Source organism: Labrus mixtus, chromosome 21 (genome assembly GCF_963584025.1).
Source record: "Labrus mixtus chromosome 21, fLabMix1.1, whole genome shotgun sequence".
NCBI classification, from domain to species: Eukaryota; Metazoa; Chordata; class Actinopteri; order Labriformes; family Labridae; genus Labrus; species Labrus mixtus.
Window position 1 is genome coordinate 1,884,453 of NC_083632.1, and position 18,275 is coordinate 1,902,727.

Here is an 18,275-nt window from a genome sequence, read left to right on the forward strand (position 1 = left end):
GTAATAAAAAGAGTTAAATCTACTTTAACTGGAGAGTCTGTGAACTCACATGTTTGTCACTTGAAGGAGGAGGAAGTGAACTGATGAGGACTGGAGACTGTGAGGGGCTGCACAGCTCGGGGAAGGGGTTCGGTATGGAGGAGGGGACGGAGGAGGAGAACGACTGGACACCTTTCACCCTGAAACAAAAGTGAAAGGAACAAACACGATCATTACCGACCGATTCATCGCAGAACGGGCATCCCCCCCCCCAAAAAAAACATCGCAAAAGTCTGAATCTGTTGAAATATGATAATGAGTCCAAAGATGCCAAATCAAGTTTGTATGCATGTGTTTATCTTGTCCTTGTTGGAAAAAAAATACACATTCTGTACGGACATTACTAAATGGAAATATTGTTAATATGTAAAAGCAATAAAGAAAGTAAAAAAATAAAAAATAATAAAAAAAGATGCCAAATCAAGATTTAAACTACAAAAAGCTGCTTTAGTCACTTAAATTTAACAAGGCTTCATTTCAGAATCAGAACCAGAATCTGGGTTTATTGCCAAGTACATTTACACATACAAAGAATTTGACTTGGTGTGTTGGTGCTAAACAATTAACAAGAAAATAAAGCAGAACAACAACTTAAATAATACAGAATAAGAAGCTATTACAATATATAAAATAGAATTTAAAAATGTAAAATATAAAAAACACAAAACGTACAAAAGGTGAAATGTGAAGCTGTGCAGTGGACTATGAGAAAAAAATAATTTACACTCAAGCCAGGATAAAAATGTGTTTTGAACTCGTTCTATTCTTCATGACGAGAACATTTCTTTCTTTGTGTCGAGAGCAAAACAAACAAAAGGCGCCGAGTTAAATAAAGGAACATAGAAGTAAAGCACAGCTCGGTATCTGAACACACACACTCCTGCCCTCTCTGCAATCACAGTTTTATGACTTTGTCTTTAAGGTGGGGAGCAGCCACTACTTCACACGAGGCGGTGACTCATGTGATGTGTGAAGTTGAGTCAACACGGCCTCCTCCTTCAGAAGCCTGTTGACTCATGTCCGCTCTGTGTGTGTGTGTGTGTGTGTGTGTGTGTGTGTGTGTGTGTGTGTGTGTGTGTGTGTGTGTGTGTGTGTGTGTGTGTGTGTGTGTGTGTGTGTGTGTGTGTGTGTGTGTGTGTGTGTCGTACCTGTTTGAGGTGATGAGGATGGGCTGTGAGCGGCGGACGGAGGGCGACTTGGCGACCAGCGGAGCCAGAGTCAGGGTGGAGCTCGCCAACAACGTCTCGGCTCGTCCAGGCGACTCCGTCCCCTCTGAGCCCTCGAACACTTCGGCCCAGGGACCGGCCACCTCCATCATGATACCTGAGGGGCGAACAGAGGAGTCAAACATCAGACTGTGAGCTCTCAGGTTACAGCTGGTGTGTCCTGATGGGAGTCAGCCTGCAGCTCTCTGGTCAAATCAACATGCAAATCAAACTCCAACCTTTTTTTGTATACAGAGGAGACGAAGTGTGGGAGAGAAGCTACAAGTTACAGACTATTAAAACAAAAGTTTACATGTTAAAAAAACACAAGAACTCAACCAAACGTTTCAACAAATGAGTAAAAAGACACCAATTAAGAAATGTTTTAATTACTGCAATTATCTGTGAGTGATAAGCTTCACTTATAGACTTTTCATACACACTGAACTCCTGAAAATATCCCAAAATCATCAGGGTGAGCTGCCCCGTACTGCTAAAAGGGCTGAGCTAATGGAGGTTATAGTCAGGAAATTTCGTAGGGGGCGAGTGTGAGATGGTGATGTTTATATCCTGCAACCATCGTGCACGTAGTTAAGGTGCCTTATACTTTTGGTTGCTCATTTCTCTCCTGAGATCTGACAGCACTGGTTGTGTTTTAAGAAAGTTTTCATGTTTTTTTTGTTTTTTTTTGCCATCTTGTGCAAAATTGTGTTTTAAATAGAATATGTGCACATGCAAGTCAAGAACACATTTCTGCCTCTGCATGCAAAAAGTTGATGTCAAACTGTTTACCAGATTTTATGACCCCGAAGTTGAAGTTTTAGCAGCGGGGTTCTCAGGGTCAGAACAAATGTTGGAGGCAATGTGATTAATCAATGGCAGATCACTTTCACATATTTTGGTTAGCAATAATCAATGAAATACACTACATGGAGAGACTGACCTTCTCATTAAGGATAAAGTTTGACCAATATATAAAAGTCTGGAAGAAATGGAATATGTACTGTACGGAATGTAACTCATCTTAAATGAAAAACGCTGATTTGTGTATTTTGACTAATGAATGGCCCATGTTACCTTTTATCCTTTCTTTCCTTTTTTATTCCCTTCTTTTGTTTTACTCTGAAAATATCAATAAAAAGAAAGTATCAAAAAAAAAAAAAAAAGTTGTTTACCAGATTAAACGCAATCAATCACACTCACACGGCAGCAGGTGTTGACTCGAGGTGTGTGTTGAAATTCAGGTTTGTATATTTGTAGTGGCTCTGAGCCATGAAGAATCTATTTCGAGTGAGGAAAGTATGACTAAAGCGTGTTGTTTACTTGTAGCTTTTGTGTGTGAAGTGATGTAGTCCTTCAATCACAAAGGTGTGCTGTTGTCACAAACACACGGCTCCACGTGTTTTTTTGACTCACGCTGCACCAATAAAAAAATAAAAACCTGCTTCACAACGACGTCACCTGCACAGAGAAAAACATCAACTGTAAAAGTTTCAGATCGAAACTTAGTGCTACACGTCAGACGATAATACAGACTTCCTGTTGTTGTTCCTGTCTGAGACACTTTACTTTATTGTTATATATATATATACACACACACTGTACATATATTCTAGTTTTATTTAAACTTTTGGTTCTTAATTGCACTGTACGTTGTTACTCTTATCTTCTATACTATTTTTTTTTTTTTGCATTGTTAAGGAGAGCTTGGAACACAAAAATGTCATTGCCAGCTAAGACTGCTTTGCCTGTTATGTTGTGCATTTGACTAATAAAGATAACTTGAACTTGTTGATGAAGGCTGTAATTTGTGTTTTTTCGTTCAGGGAGTTTTGTCTAATTTTAGTAAGTTTCAGTTAACTTTTGTTATACGATATCAGAAAGATCTTTGTCACGTGATGATAAAAACCCGAAGTAGGAGAGTGTTTATTTATTTCAACGACATCAACCAGCTTTATAAAAAAGGCGTGTCATGCTTCCTCCTGACAGTTTCCAGGTGACGGAGTTTGTTGTGTGGTTATATGCAGATCATGCAGCGCGAGGCGAACAGGAGGCCGCCTGCAGATTCAGAGACACGCTCGCTGCTTTGATCAGACAGAGAGGGACACACACTATATAAACCCCTGTATGCAGTCGCTCCTGGTTTAAAACCTCTCCACTGCACCTGTGGGTCCTTTTTTTTTTTTAAAAAAGGTGTGTGAACAGGTGCACGTGTATAAAGGAGAAGAGAGTCGTGGTGAAACGAGGAAGACAAAAAGCAGCAAAGTGTAGGGCTGTGCTCAAAAAATCTCTATGGCAACATATCGTCATGTTACTGAATCGATTTGGCTGCAGAGCTGTGATGACACTTTCTAAAGACAGTTGCTCTATGGTGCAGTTCACAATAACACCAAAGTCATAGCTCTGGGATTAAAATATGTTATGTATTATTTATGGATCTCTGAGGAGCTGATTTGAAGTGTTTTAGAATCGTTAATACGCCTCTGTTGTTATTCTCAACAGCGCTGTAGTGAATTCTGCAGGACGTGGTCATTTTCCAAAATCAACGTTTATCACGATATGTATCGTATCGTGGGGTTGTGGGTAAAACACAATCCTAGCAAAAAACCCACCTGTGACCCATTTACTCAGGAGAAGAGATTACAAGATAATAAAAGAGTTTAATGATGTCGGTGAATTGAGGCCAGCAACTGAAAATCAGTTAAATTAGAAAAGTTTCAGATTTACGATTCCATCAGTGACTAAAACAGGAGAAGTGTCACATATCTCAGGTTTATTTTTGGCCTTTTATTGCCTTTCTTGTGGAGACAGGACAGTGTATAGAGTTGGAAATCAGCACAGATCGAGTGGGGAATGACGTGTGTGAAAGGAGCCACAGGTCAGACTTGAACCCGGGCCGCCCACCCACAGGACTACAGTAACACACTGGAGCATCTTTTGACCAAATGAGTGCCCTATATATATATATATATTTATATATATTTAACAGTTACTGTAAAAACTCTTTCTACCTCATGTAAATTAACCCATCAGGTACATCATTAAATATTCTGTTATCATGTTCATCTCCTCACCACTGCACTCTCGTCTTGCTCATATTAGTCTTTGATTATTTTGTTTTTAACCTTTTGAACATAGAGAGCACATTTCCTCGTGTGTGTGAGCACACCTGGTCAATAAACCTGATTCTGATTCTTAAAAACGACTAAATATTATTAATTAAATGTCATGATAAAAGAATGAAAACTGCAAAAACTCCCTTTCTAGAGGCGGCTATGCATAAATGTTTGATTGTGGTTGATTTATTGATTAAAACTACATTTAATACATGTTCTGTTGATTGTTTCAGCATCATACCTGCCTGATCTCCTTCAAGCTGTAACATCATCTAATGAAAGTAGAAAGTAGGAGTCAAAGATAAGGCTCCTCTGTATATGGAGCACCTGAGACGTAATAAAACTCATTTCTAGAGAAACGAGACACTTGTTATCAGACTACCAACCCTGAGTGATCCCACTGACCCTGTGCGCAGTTTGCCCTTTGGAGCAAGTGTTCTGAAGACAATACAAGTCCACTTTAAACCCTCAATTCTGAGGTTAATTAATGTCGAAACACTGTTATTCTTCTCACAGATGTTGTCTCTGGTGTCGGTGAATAAAATGCAGACATGGCAAAGCTGTACAAATGAACGAATGGTAGTTTTTCAGGGGCTGAAATCTAAGCTAATCTAAACACAGGTGTAGGCGTAGCGCCAAACCTCGACCAGAAACTGAAGGAAATTCTTCTCCCGTCTTCAAAAAAGCTCGGTCAACTTTAATTTACATTCAGAATGTTGAGACTAAAGATGGAAACAAATTCGGCTTTTTTCGGGTGGTTTATTTTCTTTATAAAAGATTTAATTTCGCGGTAAACATAAGAAAACAGCCTGCACCTGTTTGGGTTTGGACTAGCATGTTAGCATGTTAGCACCTACCTGTAGACTTCATGTAGTGTGAGCCGGCCGGGGTTCAGCTGTCTGCCATTCTGTTCATCCCAAATGTGATGCTAAGCCAACACAGGACACCGTGTCACTACTAATGAGCGCGAAGCGTGAAGAAGAAGAAGTGTGAGGAGCCGGGAGGGAGGGCGGAGTTAGAGCGTCAGGTGTGCACATAGGCCCCGCCCCCTTCCCTCTCCGAAGCTGCTGGTTCGTTAATTTTAAAAGTGTAACCTGTTAAAGAGTGATTGAGTTCACCTTCCGGGTTCATATGGAGGCTACCTAAAATCAAATGAGCATTATAAAAAAAAACAAGAAAATAAACTCAATAAATCTGATAAATAATCAACAACAGGCCGTTTGTTTTTAATATATTGGAAATAATTAAGTAGACTTTATGTCAGTATTTCCAATTTATGATTATTTATGAATCTCCTCCACTGTAATTTATTAAAATATGTTTATCTTTGTTATTTACATTTGTCTTACAACCTCAAGACCTGTGGTTCCCAAAGTCAGGGTCGGGATACACCGGGGGGGGGGGGGGGGGGGGGGGGGGGGGTCGCAGGCCATCAAGAAGGGGGTCCGAGATGCCTTAATAAAAAAAAGGTGGCAGGTCACTTCCTGAGCGATGCCGAGGCGCTCTTGAGCAGGGCACCACAGCTACCAAACATTCAATCAGTTTGAGGTTTTTAACCCTTTAAATGCCAGTTTGATTACATGATTCTGGCATTTAAAGGGTTAAAATCCTGATAATTATTCAATATTTGGTAGTTTTGAGCAGGGCTGAAGCTGTTTAAGAGATTTATGAAAAAAAATAAAAAATAATCTGTATTATTTTTATAGCAGTTTTTTGGAAGTGGAGATGTTTGTCTTTAATGACTTAAGAGGGCAGTAAATTAAACTGAAGCCTGAGAGCTCATCCTCTCTCTCATTCACAAGATGTGATTACCAGCTTATCTGTACGCACACGACATTACTGATCATACAGATTTACACATTTTCTGACTTTAAAACACTGAAAATGGCGCCGTTAGATTGAGCTTGAGGAGCCAACTTGTAACATCAGTCTTCAGCTCTGACTGTCAGTTAATCAAAATTCCCCAAAGAGATGCAAAGGAACCCACGACTCTGTAACGAGGCTCTTTGGCTCCCCCTGGTGGCTGGATGTGATAAAGTGAAGAGAGAAGAGAGGGAGGGAGACAGCAGCTGATGGACCAACCTGTTTTTCTTTCCTCTCACTCTAACAGGAGTTTAACCAAGAGGTTCAAACCTAGTTAAATATTTACAGACCCGCGAAGCTCCAGAAAACACATCAAACACTTCGACCGAGGTAATTATTTCATGAACCAATCAGTGCTCCCTAACCGAGATTCAATATTTCACCCTCCAGCAGCTGCAGGTTTTCTGGGAAGGTGACTCTTTAAGGACTGAGACAAAATGAAAACAAGCACTTTAGAACATGAATTTAAACTGTATGACCTCTTCAAATCACATTTCTCCCTCTCTCCTTTTCCTTCTTGTATCTTTTTTATTTTGATTGTTTCATGTCTTTTTGTAAAAGTCTGCACCAGTCGATGTCTCAGAGCAGTAGCAGAGCTTAAAAGGAAAAAATACTGTTAGGGGCCGACGGGGGCCAATGACTAGCGACGGAGCTAGACACACTGCAAAGACGATCGCTCACCTGACGACCGACGATCTCCTTGGTGTTTTGGATTCTGTCGATTTCCTAACAAGATTAAAATTCCTGACAGAGGATTTAATAGCTTGACAACTACTATTTACACATTTTTTTAGCCAGGTTACAAGTCAATCAAAAAGTGAAAATCACGAAGCTACACGGAGCTCTACAGCTGAGCCTGAGATTATACGATCAGTCGGCCAGTTTTTGTTTTTCAAACCAAAGTATTAAGACAGAAAATGAGCTCACGCAGACATAAGAAGAGTAGTCTCTGAGTGTTGGATCAAATCATGTTTATTAATGTGTTCAGGAAATCCCCACAGAAACAGTTTACAGGGGAACTTACAGATTTACAATCATTCTTGACAGAAGTGCCAGCTTTACCCCCACGGTTCCACAATGAGAACGCCTGCTGAATCACGCAACCAGTTAACTGCACGCCCTTTTTTTTTTTTCACCCCCTCGACAGGCCTACCACGAGTCCTTCAGCTCGCCGACGAGCTGCTGAAAACAGAGAGAGAGCTTTGCTATGTTTGTCTTTACAGTCATGAAGAATGCAGGGCTGTGATGTGTAGTAGTAGTAGCCTGTAAACACCCAGACATTAAAACTAGCTTTTCCTCTCTCTTCCATTCACAGTTAAAGAGCCTTCATATTTGGTGCCAATCCTTCATCCCAACCAGGAACAACTTAGACATGTGGATGCTTTCACATTTTTTTTTTTTTTAAAGAGTAAAACAGCCAACCGTTTGGGAGGAAAAAAAGGACCGTTCAGTCAAAAACAAAAGCGGGCCCTGGAGGACTCTCTACTTCTCGAATACAGGATTTGTCATACTGCTCGGATGCATTTGGTTCAGCAGTCAAAAGTACAAATAGAAATGCTAAAACTAGTTACAGACAAAAAAACACACATGTAACATCTCTTAAAGGAATAACATGTGAAGCTCGTGAATGTAATCGGGACACCTGCGTCAGTTAACTGTCTGATGTTTGTGAAATGCCCAAACACCTTTAGTTGTTTTTGTTTGTGGAGTAGGAACACTGTCAGAATGATTTGGATACTGAAGGTGTTTTTCTAAATTTTAATCCAGGGAATTAAACATCAAATACCAAAAAAGATTTAAATTGCATATACTCGCAGGTTCTAATTTTTTTAAAGTTGATTACATTTTTATAGATTGTTGGCTTGCCTTGTGCTTCAGTCTCGCTTAGTTGGGAGGGGGAGGGGGGAGGGGGGGGGACAAAGGTAGTGTTCAGTCAGAATATTCTGTTATAGTCCGATATAATAAGAATAAAACAAACAGCATGATTTTCAGATGACACCAGAATGAACGAGGATGGGCGTTGTTGTTTTTTTGTCCTTTTTTTCTTCTTCTAGTTTTTGATTTGCTTCAACCTGATACAGGTTAAGATGCAATTTGCTGAATCTCTTACTGGTGGGTTTGAGGTTTTGAAAATCAAAAAAAGGTTTAAAATGAACATTTAGCATTCAGTCTACATGAGGTGAACATTTCTACTTAACACAGATATACACTAAAGGGAGCGCAGGGGGGGAGGGGAGAGGAGGGAGGGGGAGCGTGCACCCTTGCTCTTTCTTTGCCGTATGAAAACCATGCTTCCTCTGGAGAGTAAGGGTGGGGGGGGGGGGGGAAGGGGGGGCCGTGCAAGACTTGGAGTGGGGGCAGGCTGAGTGGGGCAGGGGCTGAGTTTGGTGGATGGAGAGAGGGGCTTGAAAACCAGACTGCTGATTCCACAGGTGGTGTGTAAAAGGCACGCCAGGGTTACTCCCAATCCCAGCCAACATACACAGAGACGCCTTCACACCCACACACACTCGCTGAACACACGAGGAACACGCGCACACACACACGCACGCCCACACGCACACACACAAGCAGCACAGGCTAGAGCCCCAAAGAGTACTGACGAGGGGGAAAAGCAGGAGGAGGGAATGGAGGAAGTTCTTGAAAGAAAGAGCTCGGGTCGAGGTTCGGGTTAGATGGGAGCGAGGGGGTCTGGATCCGGTGCTGCCGCTGTGTTGAAACAGAAAAAATAAACAACAAACAAAAATCAAAACTGGTGGAATGGATCATTTCTGGTTCTTCAGCTGGTTGGAGAGCCAGTCCAGGCCCTCGTACAAGCCGTCCCCGCTGGTGGCGCAGGTGGCCTGGATGTACCAGCTGCGCTGGCGGAGGGCGTGCAAGCCCAACTTGTCTGTGATCTCTGCAGCGTTCATGGCGTTGGGGAGATCCTGGGAGAAGATAACGTCGGTCAACATGCAGGTTTGATATCTGACAAGTAACAAAAACCTCTTCATAATGAAAAGAAAACTCAGCTCACCTGTTTATTTGCAAAAACAAGCAGCACGGCGTCTCTGAGCTCATCCTCAGCGAGCATTCTGGACAGCTCCTCCCTCGCCTCGTTCACTCTCTCCCTGTCGTTGCTGTCCACCACAAAGATAAGCCCTGCACACACAAACAGCTCACCATTAGGACTAACAGACGACCACATTGCTGTGTCTCAGCATTTAGTCGAGACATGGAGATGGTTCCTTTTAGTTCCAGAGCGGCGTCTCCTCTGCCATATCAAAAGCTGCGACTCGGATCAATAATCAATTCTTACAAAACGCACCGACTGCTAAATTAAGTCTCCATGACCCGACAGAAGTCACAACTTTACATTCAGACTGTGGGAAGGCAGCTCCGTGCAGCCTAACATGAAAGTTGTCTAAATGAATACATCACTAAATATGAGCTCAGAGAAATGCAGGTAATCAACTCGGGTATCAGGATGCAGTGAAGTGCAGAAGAGCGCTGAAAGATGACCTCCAATCTGTCGTTTGCTGCAGGTCTTTGAGGAAGTAGGTCAACCATGAAGATTGTGTTATCCTACCCAGCATTTCACACCGATGTTTAAGCCAACTTTATGTCACAATGAACAGGGGTGTTTTTCTTCCATTTTCTTTTAGATTTATGAAGGACGATCTTGTATGCAACAAAAAAGTATGACGCCCAATGTGGCGGTTAAGATTGGAAAATGCCGCACAGAGATAAAGTGGGCCGGTACCTGTGACTCATTCATATGAAAATAAAATTTAAAGTCCAGATAAATTTGTTGATTTATTCAACAAAAGATAGGTGACGATAATGAGCAACAGAAAATATGCAAACTCGCTCACCCTCTTTGTCTCGCCTCCCGCCACACAATCGAACAGGTAAAATGAGGTAAAGCCACGCCCACTGCTAATTACCGGGACTTATATCAAACATATAAGGAGCAAAACTAAACAAATAATCAACAGAGGTAAAAAAAATACAAAATATGGCTCCTAAGCTCAACATTCAGGAGAACATCTTTTTGAACGTAGTCAACAACTACAATCCTCCCACCATGGTCACGATATATATATATATATATATATATAAAAATAATCAACAGTCACAGCTGATCTTGTGTAAGTTCAATTGTTTGCGTTGCCTGCAATGATTGAGTTTCTAACATGAGATGGATGAGCATTAAGAACACTAGCACCGCATGTTTGTCCTCCACATTACTTTACGGTATCTTATTCTGTCGCAGCGTCACTCAGACTGCACGCCATGATCCCAGCTTTCACATCGCATAATTACATAGCGGTAGATAGGACACTTTGACAGCCGCCTTCCCTGGAGCCTCCACCAAGTTTTCCCTCCACCCAGTCCCCGGTTAAGTCTTTGAAAGAGACGGCTCCTATTGGTCGTTTAAGATGTTGTCATTTAGCTTCTCTATTTTCATGAGTGACACTAAAAGGCCTCAAAAATTAAGAACACGGCGATTCAATCTGAACATCGGGATGACAGAAACACCGACTTAGGAGAGCGTCGGCTGAGTTTTATTATCACAACCTCGACAGGATGCTCCATAACAACTCTCGTAATTTTTTTACAGCTTTGGAAATTGGCCTGTGACAGTAAAATAGCTCGATGTGCCTTTTGGTGTAAAGCTGGAACACGCTGAATAAACAGAAAAATAGAGAAGTGAAGATAAAACTATGCTGAGACACATTTGTTCTGGCACCAGCCGACTTCTTATTTTAGGAGTTTGCATTTAGATTTGCTTAATTTAAAAAGGATATTTTTTTATTTTCTCACTTCCCCCCCAAAAACAAAAACATGTTTCATTACGAGGGCGCCTTTAGGGATGACGACTTTAACTGGCTGAGGGTTTAAGCCTCGTTTTTCTATTCTCACTCGCAAAAAGGAGGGAGGAACATAAGTTTCTGTGCAACCTGCACGGAACAAAAACAGAGTCACAACAGTTGCTGCACACCGGCTTAATGTGCTGTCCTTATCATGATAGACTGCAGACGTTCTGCTTTTACTTAGTTCTGCCCTCGCTTGTTTTCATCTTACTTGATTTTTAAATACTCTTCCTCCTTAGTGCTTACCGTCTCGCTTGTATACTCGTGTTTCTTACGGTGGCAGCTCGTCGCTTTACCCCAAAGTCCGGTTCGCTTGATCAATGTGAACACAAACGTACTGTACTCAGGTACTGTGGCCGGAAGATGTGACCGCAACCATGCTCAAACAAGGAAGCGGACCGCTATATGACGTTATTCTAAACAGCTCCTGTCACTGCCGTCTGCGCAGCACAGGCCCGTTTCATCCTCTGAAATGGAAAAAAGAAGAGGGTTGCTGTTGGCGTCTCAAAAATATCAAAAAGCATCCAGTTAGCAGGATGGACTCGGCCTCATTTAGAATGAACATAAGAATCTTTGAAGCGGCTGAAAATATATCTCAGGGCTGCCAAGTCTTTTTGAGACTCACTCCTATAAATGATGAAACGCAGCATCTTGAGAAAAGTAGACTAAAGACTCAGATGATATCAAAGACTGTAACGACTGGGAAATGCTGAGTTTTAAAATTTGCATCACAACGTGATAAACCTGCTTTGACATCGGTGACTGGCAGCTGTTACCTCTGCAGAGCCCCACCGCTGTGGTTTTCAATCATTTGAGTTGATTAATGTCAAAATCGAAAAAGAGCAGAAAATATGTGAGACGAAAGAAAAAGGATGATAACGGTCGTGGGACAGCTTTGAACTCCTCGCGGCTGAAATGAGTGAACTGTGAGGATCTTTAAGTCAGATCAGTGTACGTTCGCTTTCTGATTGTGGAGTCTGTATCATCCCTGTAGCTTACATTGCAGTAAACATCTAGAAGCAGCAGCCTGTCGAGGAGTTGGCTCTGGTTACTGCAGCACGGCTCCCCGCAGCACGACTGTCTCATTGTCTGTTAAATTACCGACCCCTCTGCAGTGAGCAGAACGTCACTGACACAAAGGCATCACTGACTTTACAAAGTAGAGGGTGATTGTCCTACCTAAGATCAGGTAATCTTTTCAGTTAAACTGCACTTATTGCCTTTAAAGATATAGCGAGAAGATGTGACACTCCTTTAGGGACATGACTGTACGGTTTGAAAAGACCCTCCCTGAAACTGAAAGACAAATACTGCTCGGTGCACAGAAGAGAGACTTCAGTACATGAATACTGGTCCCCTGTTTCATACGCCTCAGAACAGTTCGGGCTGTGACCTCTTGCAACAAAGGCGTTTCCCGTTAAATCAAAGAGTGTTTTCTTCTTCTGCATTTCATGAACTTTTTACTGCCTGAATTGGAGGATGTTTTGACTTATTTTTTTAAATCCCTTTAATCACCTTGTTATCCTCAGATTTATTCTAGGAGCAATTACGTCTCCTCAAATCCCCAGGCTGGAGAAACCTGGAGGTAAAGGGTTGGGATATTTTCAAGACAGTAAGTCTGCGCATATAAAAAGGAGTGAGCGTATTTACATTCTGGGGAAAGCAATCCCTTTAACCCTGAAATAAGACGTGCTGCTTCTGAGATACTCTTGGGCCTTTTTTTTTTAATTATTAATAATTCTGTATCTTTCAGTCGCAACCAAAAAGGATTCTCACTTCAATTTCACACTTGGATGCTCAGTGTGGGGATGTGATGTTTACTGCAGCTGGATGTTTGTCTGTTGCATGCAAGAAAAAAAAAAACCCCAAAGGTAGATTTCTGTGCATATAAACTCATTTTGAATCTACTCAAACTGAGCATGTTGCTAAAAGCCATCCTGCAGTCCCTTTGCATTTTCTGATTAATTCAATTCCAGGAAACAGTAGAGGAGTCACACGATACACCCTTTGAGGATTGAACAATGGTGCATGAGTCATTGGTTGACTAGCCTTAAGAACATCTTCATGCACCAGTGAGGCCACCTATAGGTGTTAAAGATCACATATCATACTCCATTTTTAAACCGTTTCAATAAGTCTCAGAGCTGCTCAAAACATGTGTGTGAAGTTTCTTCATCTAGTTCTAAATCCACTCTGATCCTGTATTTGATCATGCCTTTAAACCCCTCTATTTCAGCCCTGCTCAGAACAGGCTGTTTCTGTACCTTTGAATATGTAAATGAGCTGTGTCTGACCACGCACCACGCACCACGCTCCCCCCCCCCCCCCCCCCCCCCCCGGAAGGGCTTGGTGTACTCTTCCTTTCTTGCTCCATGCCCTATTATTGAGGGCAGAACAAACACCTAGCTGTGGGAGTGTCACCCACCTGGGGGAGGGGTTACTGCCCTTTGTGATGTCATAGAGGGAAAAATCTCCAAACGGCCTGTTTGAGCACACATTTTCTGAAAAGTGGAGCAGGCAGAAGATGGAGAGGATGGACTTTTCTTATAATTGGTGGAGTTTGCAGACACACTAGAGACACATTAGTATTCTAACAACACAATGAAGTGTATTTTACATAATGTGTGACCTTTCATTTTCACTGACACCGCCAGCTGGGATAAAGTCCCCCTCACCTTGAGTGTTCTGGAAGTAGTGGCGCCACAGCGGCCTGATCTTGTCCTGACCGCCCACGTCCCACACTGTGAAGCTGATGTTCTTGTATTCTACAGTTTCAACATTAAAACCTGGACAGAAGAAGAGAGACACTGATTAGTCACAAGCTGACACAGAAATGTAGAACAAATCAAGTTTTTGATAGTGAGTCAACATTTTGGATGAAAAAAGAAAGCCCCAAAACAAACGCAGTATGATCTCTTGTATTTACATAAACTTGCTTTTAGTATAGTAGTTCAATAAGCGTGTTTGAGATCAGGGCCAGATATCAAACCTGGACTTGTTCTTTTTATGAGCTCATCAACAACGTCATTAAACTGTCAACTGCCCCAGATTATTTATCTCTGAAATTATTTGTTTTAATAACCTAGTTCCTGATGTTTATCATGAAGTGCCTTAAGCGTCATAAGAACTCTCCTAAATCAAATCTATCCTGTTAAAGACAACATTTAACTGTTTCACCAATGTGTTAGATGAAAAACAGAGCTGCACAATGATGCAATAACTTCAACAGACATGTGAAATTTTGTATGACTCATTATCAGTGACAGGCATAGTGTGTTCTGTAATTAATGAATTCACATCTCAACATACTGATGACAGTTTTTGGTTCTACCAAACAAGCTTTGTTTTCCATCTACAGATCAATCGGTTTAGGACATGGCATCTCTCCCTCTGGAGAGGATTATGATGTTTAAAACTCATCGGTCGGGCCGTAGTAGAGGCCCCATAAGTGTAGTGTTTGAATAGTTTGCGGATCAAAAATATTTAACAAGGATGTCTCCTTCTCCCCCACAGTGCAGCATGTTGGTTCAGATGGGCTGTCTCACACAGTTAGATCAATCCCTGAATTGCAATTTAATTTGATTATTAATACGATAATTTTGTACAAATTGAAATACTCTAAAAAAAGTAGAAATCATTAAAGGCCCGTCTCGTATCGACACCTGTCCCAAATATAGACTAATGTAAACAAAAGCCTCAGCTATTAATAGTTTTACTTTTATTTTTAGCCTAAATGCAAATGATAAAATCATCTATAAAAACTGAACCCTGCACATGAGATGTCCATAACAGGACTGGGCATCAAACCTGAACGCTTTCTGTCAACAAAACAACTATTTAAATTATGAGATAGTGAAAGACAACATCGAATCTGTGACATTTTTTATCTTATGTGGGTAACTTTGGATCAAAATGTTCTTGGTTTGAAATAACAATTGTTCCCACTTCAGGATACGTTTTATCTCTTGTACCCTTGGTAGTTTACAGAACACTTTACATTTAAGAGCTAACTTGATAACTGAATAATGTGACTTTAACACAAGGTGACACAAATAAAAAAGGTTTGCCAACATATGGGCATAAGTATCAAAAGCATTCAGAAGATCCTCAGCCCTTTACACTCCAAGTCATAACATTTGTTAATCTAAATTCTGGATGTATATATTTGCTGCTGTAACATCACAATTACACACTTTGAGATCAATATTGTACATCCATCCATCCATCCAATTAAGATTAAAATATAGACATAAATACCAATGGTGGGAATGGTGGTGACTATCTCTCCAAGCTTCAGTTTGTATAGGATGGTAGTTTTTCCAGCAGCATCAAGCCCGACCATGAGGATCCTCATCTCTTTTTTGCCAAACAGGCCCTTGAATAAGTTTGCGAATACATTCCCCATGGTGACGAAGCTGTGAAGGTAAAGAGAGAAAGAAACACAGGGTTAAAAGGAGAGTCGTGTTTGAAGTGTTGATGGAGTAGAAATAATCAAGATATCCAGCACCAATTTAAACTCGTAACAAATACTATTTTTTTAACGTTCTATAAACCTTTACAGCAAAGTGAAGCAGGTTGATGAAATAATAATATCTAGTTGAGTAAAAGGCTTTTTGCTTCATGAAGAGGGCGCAGTTAATGCAACATGGTCGGCCGTGTGTAAATTGACGTATTCTCTCGTATTATGACAACTCAAAAGGGCTTTTATGCTACATGTCACATTCACACACTGATGGTAGAGGCCGCTACATAAAGTGCCCAGCAGTACCCATCCATTGACACGGAGCTAGCGTGAGCTGAGCGTCCGGAGCAATTTACTAAACAGTAGAACAACAAAGGCGGTGTTATTGATCATTTTTTTTATATTTGCAAAGTAATATATGTATTGAAATGAAACCCATGCAACCAATTCTTGTGCATATTTTATTCTGAAAAAATGTCATTTTAGTATAATTGACAACATCCAGAGTCGAGTATAATTCTACCAAGAAGGCAAATTTTATTTTTGGGCTTTTTTTTGTGCCTTACTTTAGAGATAGGACAGTGGACAGAGACCCTACCTGGGGCCGCCTGCCCGGAGGGCCTCAACCTCCGCACAAGGGGTACACGCACCAACCACTAGGCCACCAATGCCTCCCAGAAGTCAATTTTTTTTGATTAAATCCATTATGGCCTGTCATCTTAGTGTTTCCCCGTATTACAATCTCTTGGAAGGTTTGCGATCATCTTATCAAAGAACAACTGTATCTACATTTTTTTACACTGTCGCAGAGCTAAAACCTAAAAGACCCAGCTCTTTCATGAATACCTACTAACTTAATGATGATGGTCTCCATATTATTGATGATGATGATGGTAATGACGATGGTTTTTGTTTGATAACGACGACTTATAAGATGGTTTCTATACTGATTAGAGCTCTCAAGAACTGCCCTCAATGTTGTGCTTTGCCTCTGGTCACTTCCTGTCAGCACCTGTGTGTCCAATCAGACTCAAAGCTGATCGTTTGCTCTTACTCACATTGTTCCCTTTTTTCTAGATCCTTGCTTGTGTTGTACTTACTCTCTGATGTACGTCGCTTTGGATAAAAGCGTCTGATAAGTGAATTGTAGAATTTACCCCCCACAAAAACACCTGACATTGTTCAGCACACAGTGAAGAACCCTGTTATTGTCACTCACAATTTAGAATATTAATCTTATCCTGTAATTTACCAAACAAATATTGCTATTATCAAATAATATGTTCCCCTGTGATTAAATAAATAAAACTTATTCTCTTCCTATGTCAGTCTAGTTGACTTTTTGGTTATTTTATGGTTTATTTTTATCTAAGATGTTTTATCCTTCGATGCAAAAAAAGAAGCTATGATCTCATATGATGATCAGGGTCTGTTTATGTGGATAACTCACATATTTAAAAGATTATTAATGATGCATATTGGTTGTGTTTTTCTTGTATATGTTAAATATTATAAATGTTTAAGCCCCTAACTGTCGAGCTAACAGTTAAATAATTCCTGTAGTTCGTGTGTTGAGCTAATGATTAAACATTTAGGTTACAGTTTACGGTTATATACGTTACCAGGCAGCAACAACATCAGACATTATCTAACATGTAATTCACCTCACAGCCGCTTTACTGCTCCATATTTCGACTCAAAATCTTCCTTAGCAGCTAACAATCATGCATCCAGAGTCGGCTTCGTTGTTAACCCGGATAAACTGAAGGGCTCAGCCGATAAGAGAGGCCTGTTCCAGCTGGAAAACCTCCATCCTGTGCACTGTGCGGCGGGGATAATGTTACTGTCACAAGACGCTAACTCGATAGCACGCTAACAACATCTCGACCTTATCCAAAAAAAAAGAAAAGGGCCGACAATGATTTCAATGTTATATCCCATTCAGGGCGGTGAAATGACGAGCAGCAGTGATTAAAAATGTCAGGATAATTTGACTATTTCGGACGGAAAAGGGAATAATCGGGAAGCTGGTGACCGCTTTCTTTACTTAGGGCGGATGCTTCAGCCTGTTAGCATGTTAGCTTCAGTTAGTCTGTTAGCTTCAGTTAGCATGCTAGCTTCAGTTAGCTTTCTAGTAACTGGCGACACAATTTCCCGATCGTTAAACGTCGAAAGCAGCACAACCTTTAACAACACTTCGTGACACACAGTTAACACATGTGATAAAATGTTGAATCGCGTCGACATTCTGTTAGATTTTAACTCAGTATTATGTAAAAACACCGACAGTGACAGCTTTCATCTGTTCGCTACAGGAGCTGCGTTAGCATTAGGCTAACGGTTAGCTAAATGCCGCGTCACAGTAAAGAGCGAACACCGTGACGTCACGTTTAACACCGCGGGAAACGACTCGGACCGCACACAGCAAACACTCCGCGAGCACAATTTTGACAATACAGAGCGAAACAAACATCGTGTTTGTGTTGGATATTACCTTTAGAAAGACAGCTTCTCGATCTTTCCGTTATCTTTCACTGTCACTCCAAAATGGCGTCTTGCGCAGCCAGGGAGACACCGGTGCACGGGCACTTCCCACTATCAAATCAGGTCCAATCACGGCACAGCTGGTGCGCCTAATAACCCGCCCTTGCTGGCATACCGTCCAATCACGGCGCAGATAGTGTAACTAATATACCGCCCCATGCAGACCCGCTGTCCAATCACAGCGTCAGCA

At 41.2% G+C, this 18,275-nt stretch overlaps 2 protein-coding genes across 2 annotated transcripts in view; both read right to left on the reverse strand.

Moving 5' to 3' along the window:
• Positions 1–5,362, reverse strand: part of grb7 (growth factor receptor bound protein 7) — an 18,413-nt gene extending 13,051 nt beyond the window's left edge. The window contains exons 1-3 of the mRNA XM_061028536.1: positions 5,218–5,362; positions 1,188–1,362; positions 50–179 (exon numbers count right to left, since the gene is read on the reverse strand). Of these exons, the coding sequence (XP_060884519.1) occupies positions 50–179; positions 1,188–1,362; positions 5,218–5,230 (318 nt within the window). The 5' untranslated portion in view covers positions 5,231–5,362. The remainder of the gene's footprint in view (positions 1–49; positions 180–1,187; positions 1,363–5,217) is intronic.
• A 1,817-nt stretch (positions 5,363–7,179) lies between these two features.
• arf2b (ADP-ribosylation factor 2b) lies at positions 7,180–18,177 on the reverse strand. The gene is made up of 5 exons (XM_061028537.1): positions 18,036–18,177; positions 15,337–15,494; positions 13,755–13,865; positions 9,240–9,364; positions 7,180–9,150 (listed from the first exon to the last, which is right to left on the reverse strand). The coding sequence occupies exons 2-5, from the start codon at positions 15,482–15,484 to the stop codon at positions 8,989–8,991; spliced, it is 546 nt and encodes a 181-aa protein (XP_060884520.1). The 5' UTR covers positions 15,485–15,494; positions 18,036–18,177; the 3' UTR covers positions 7,180–8,988.
• Positions 18,178–18,275: the final 98 nt, after the last annotated feature.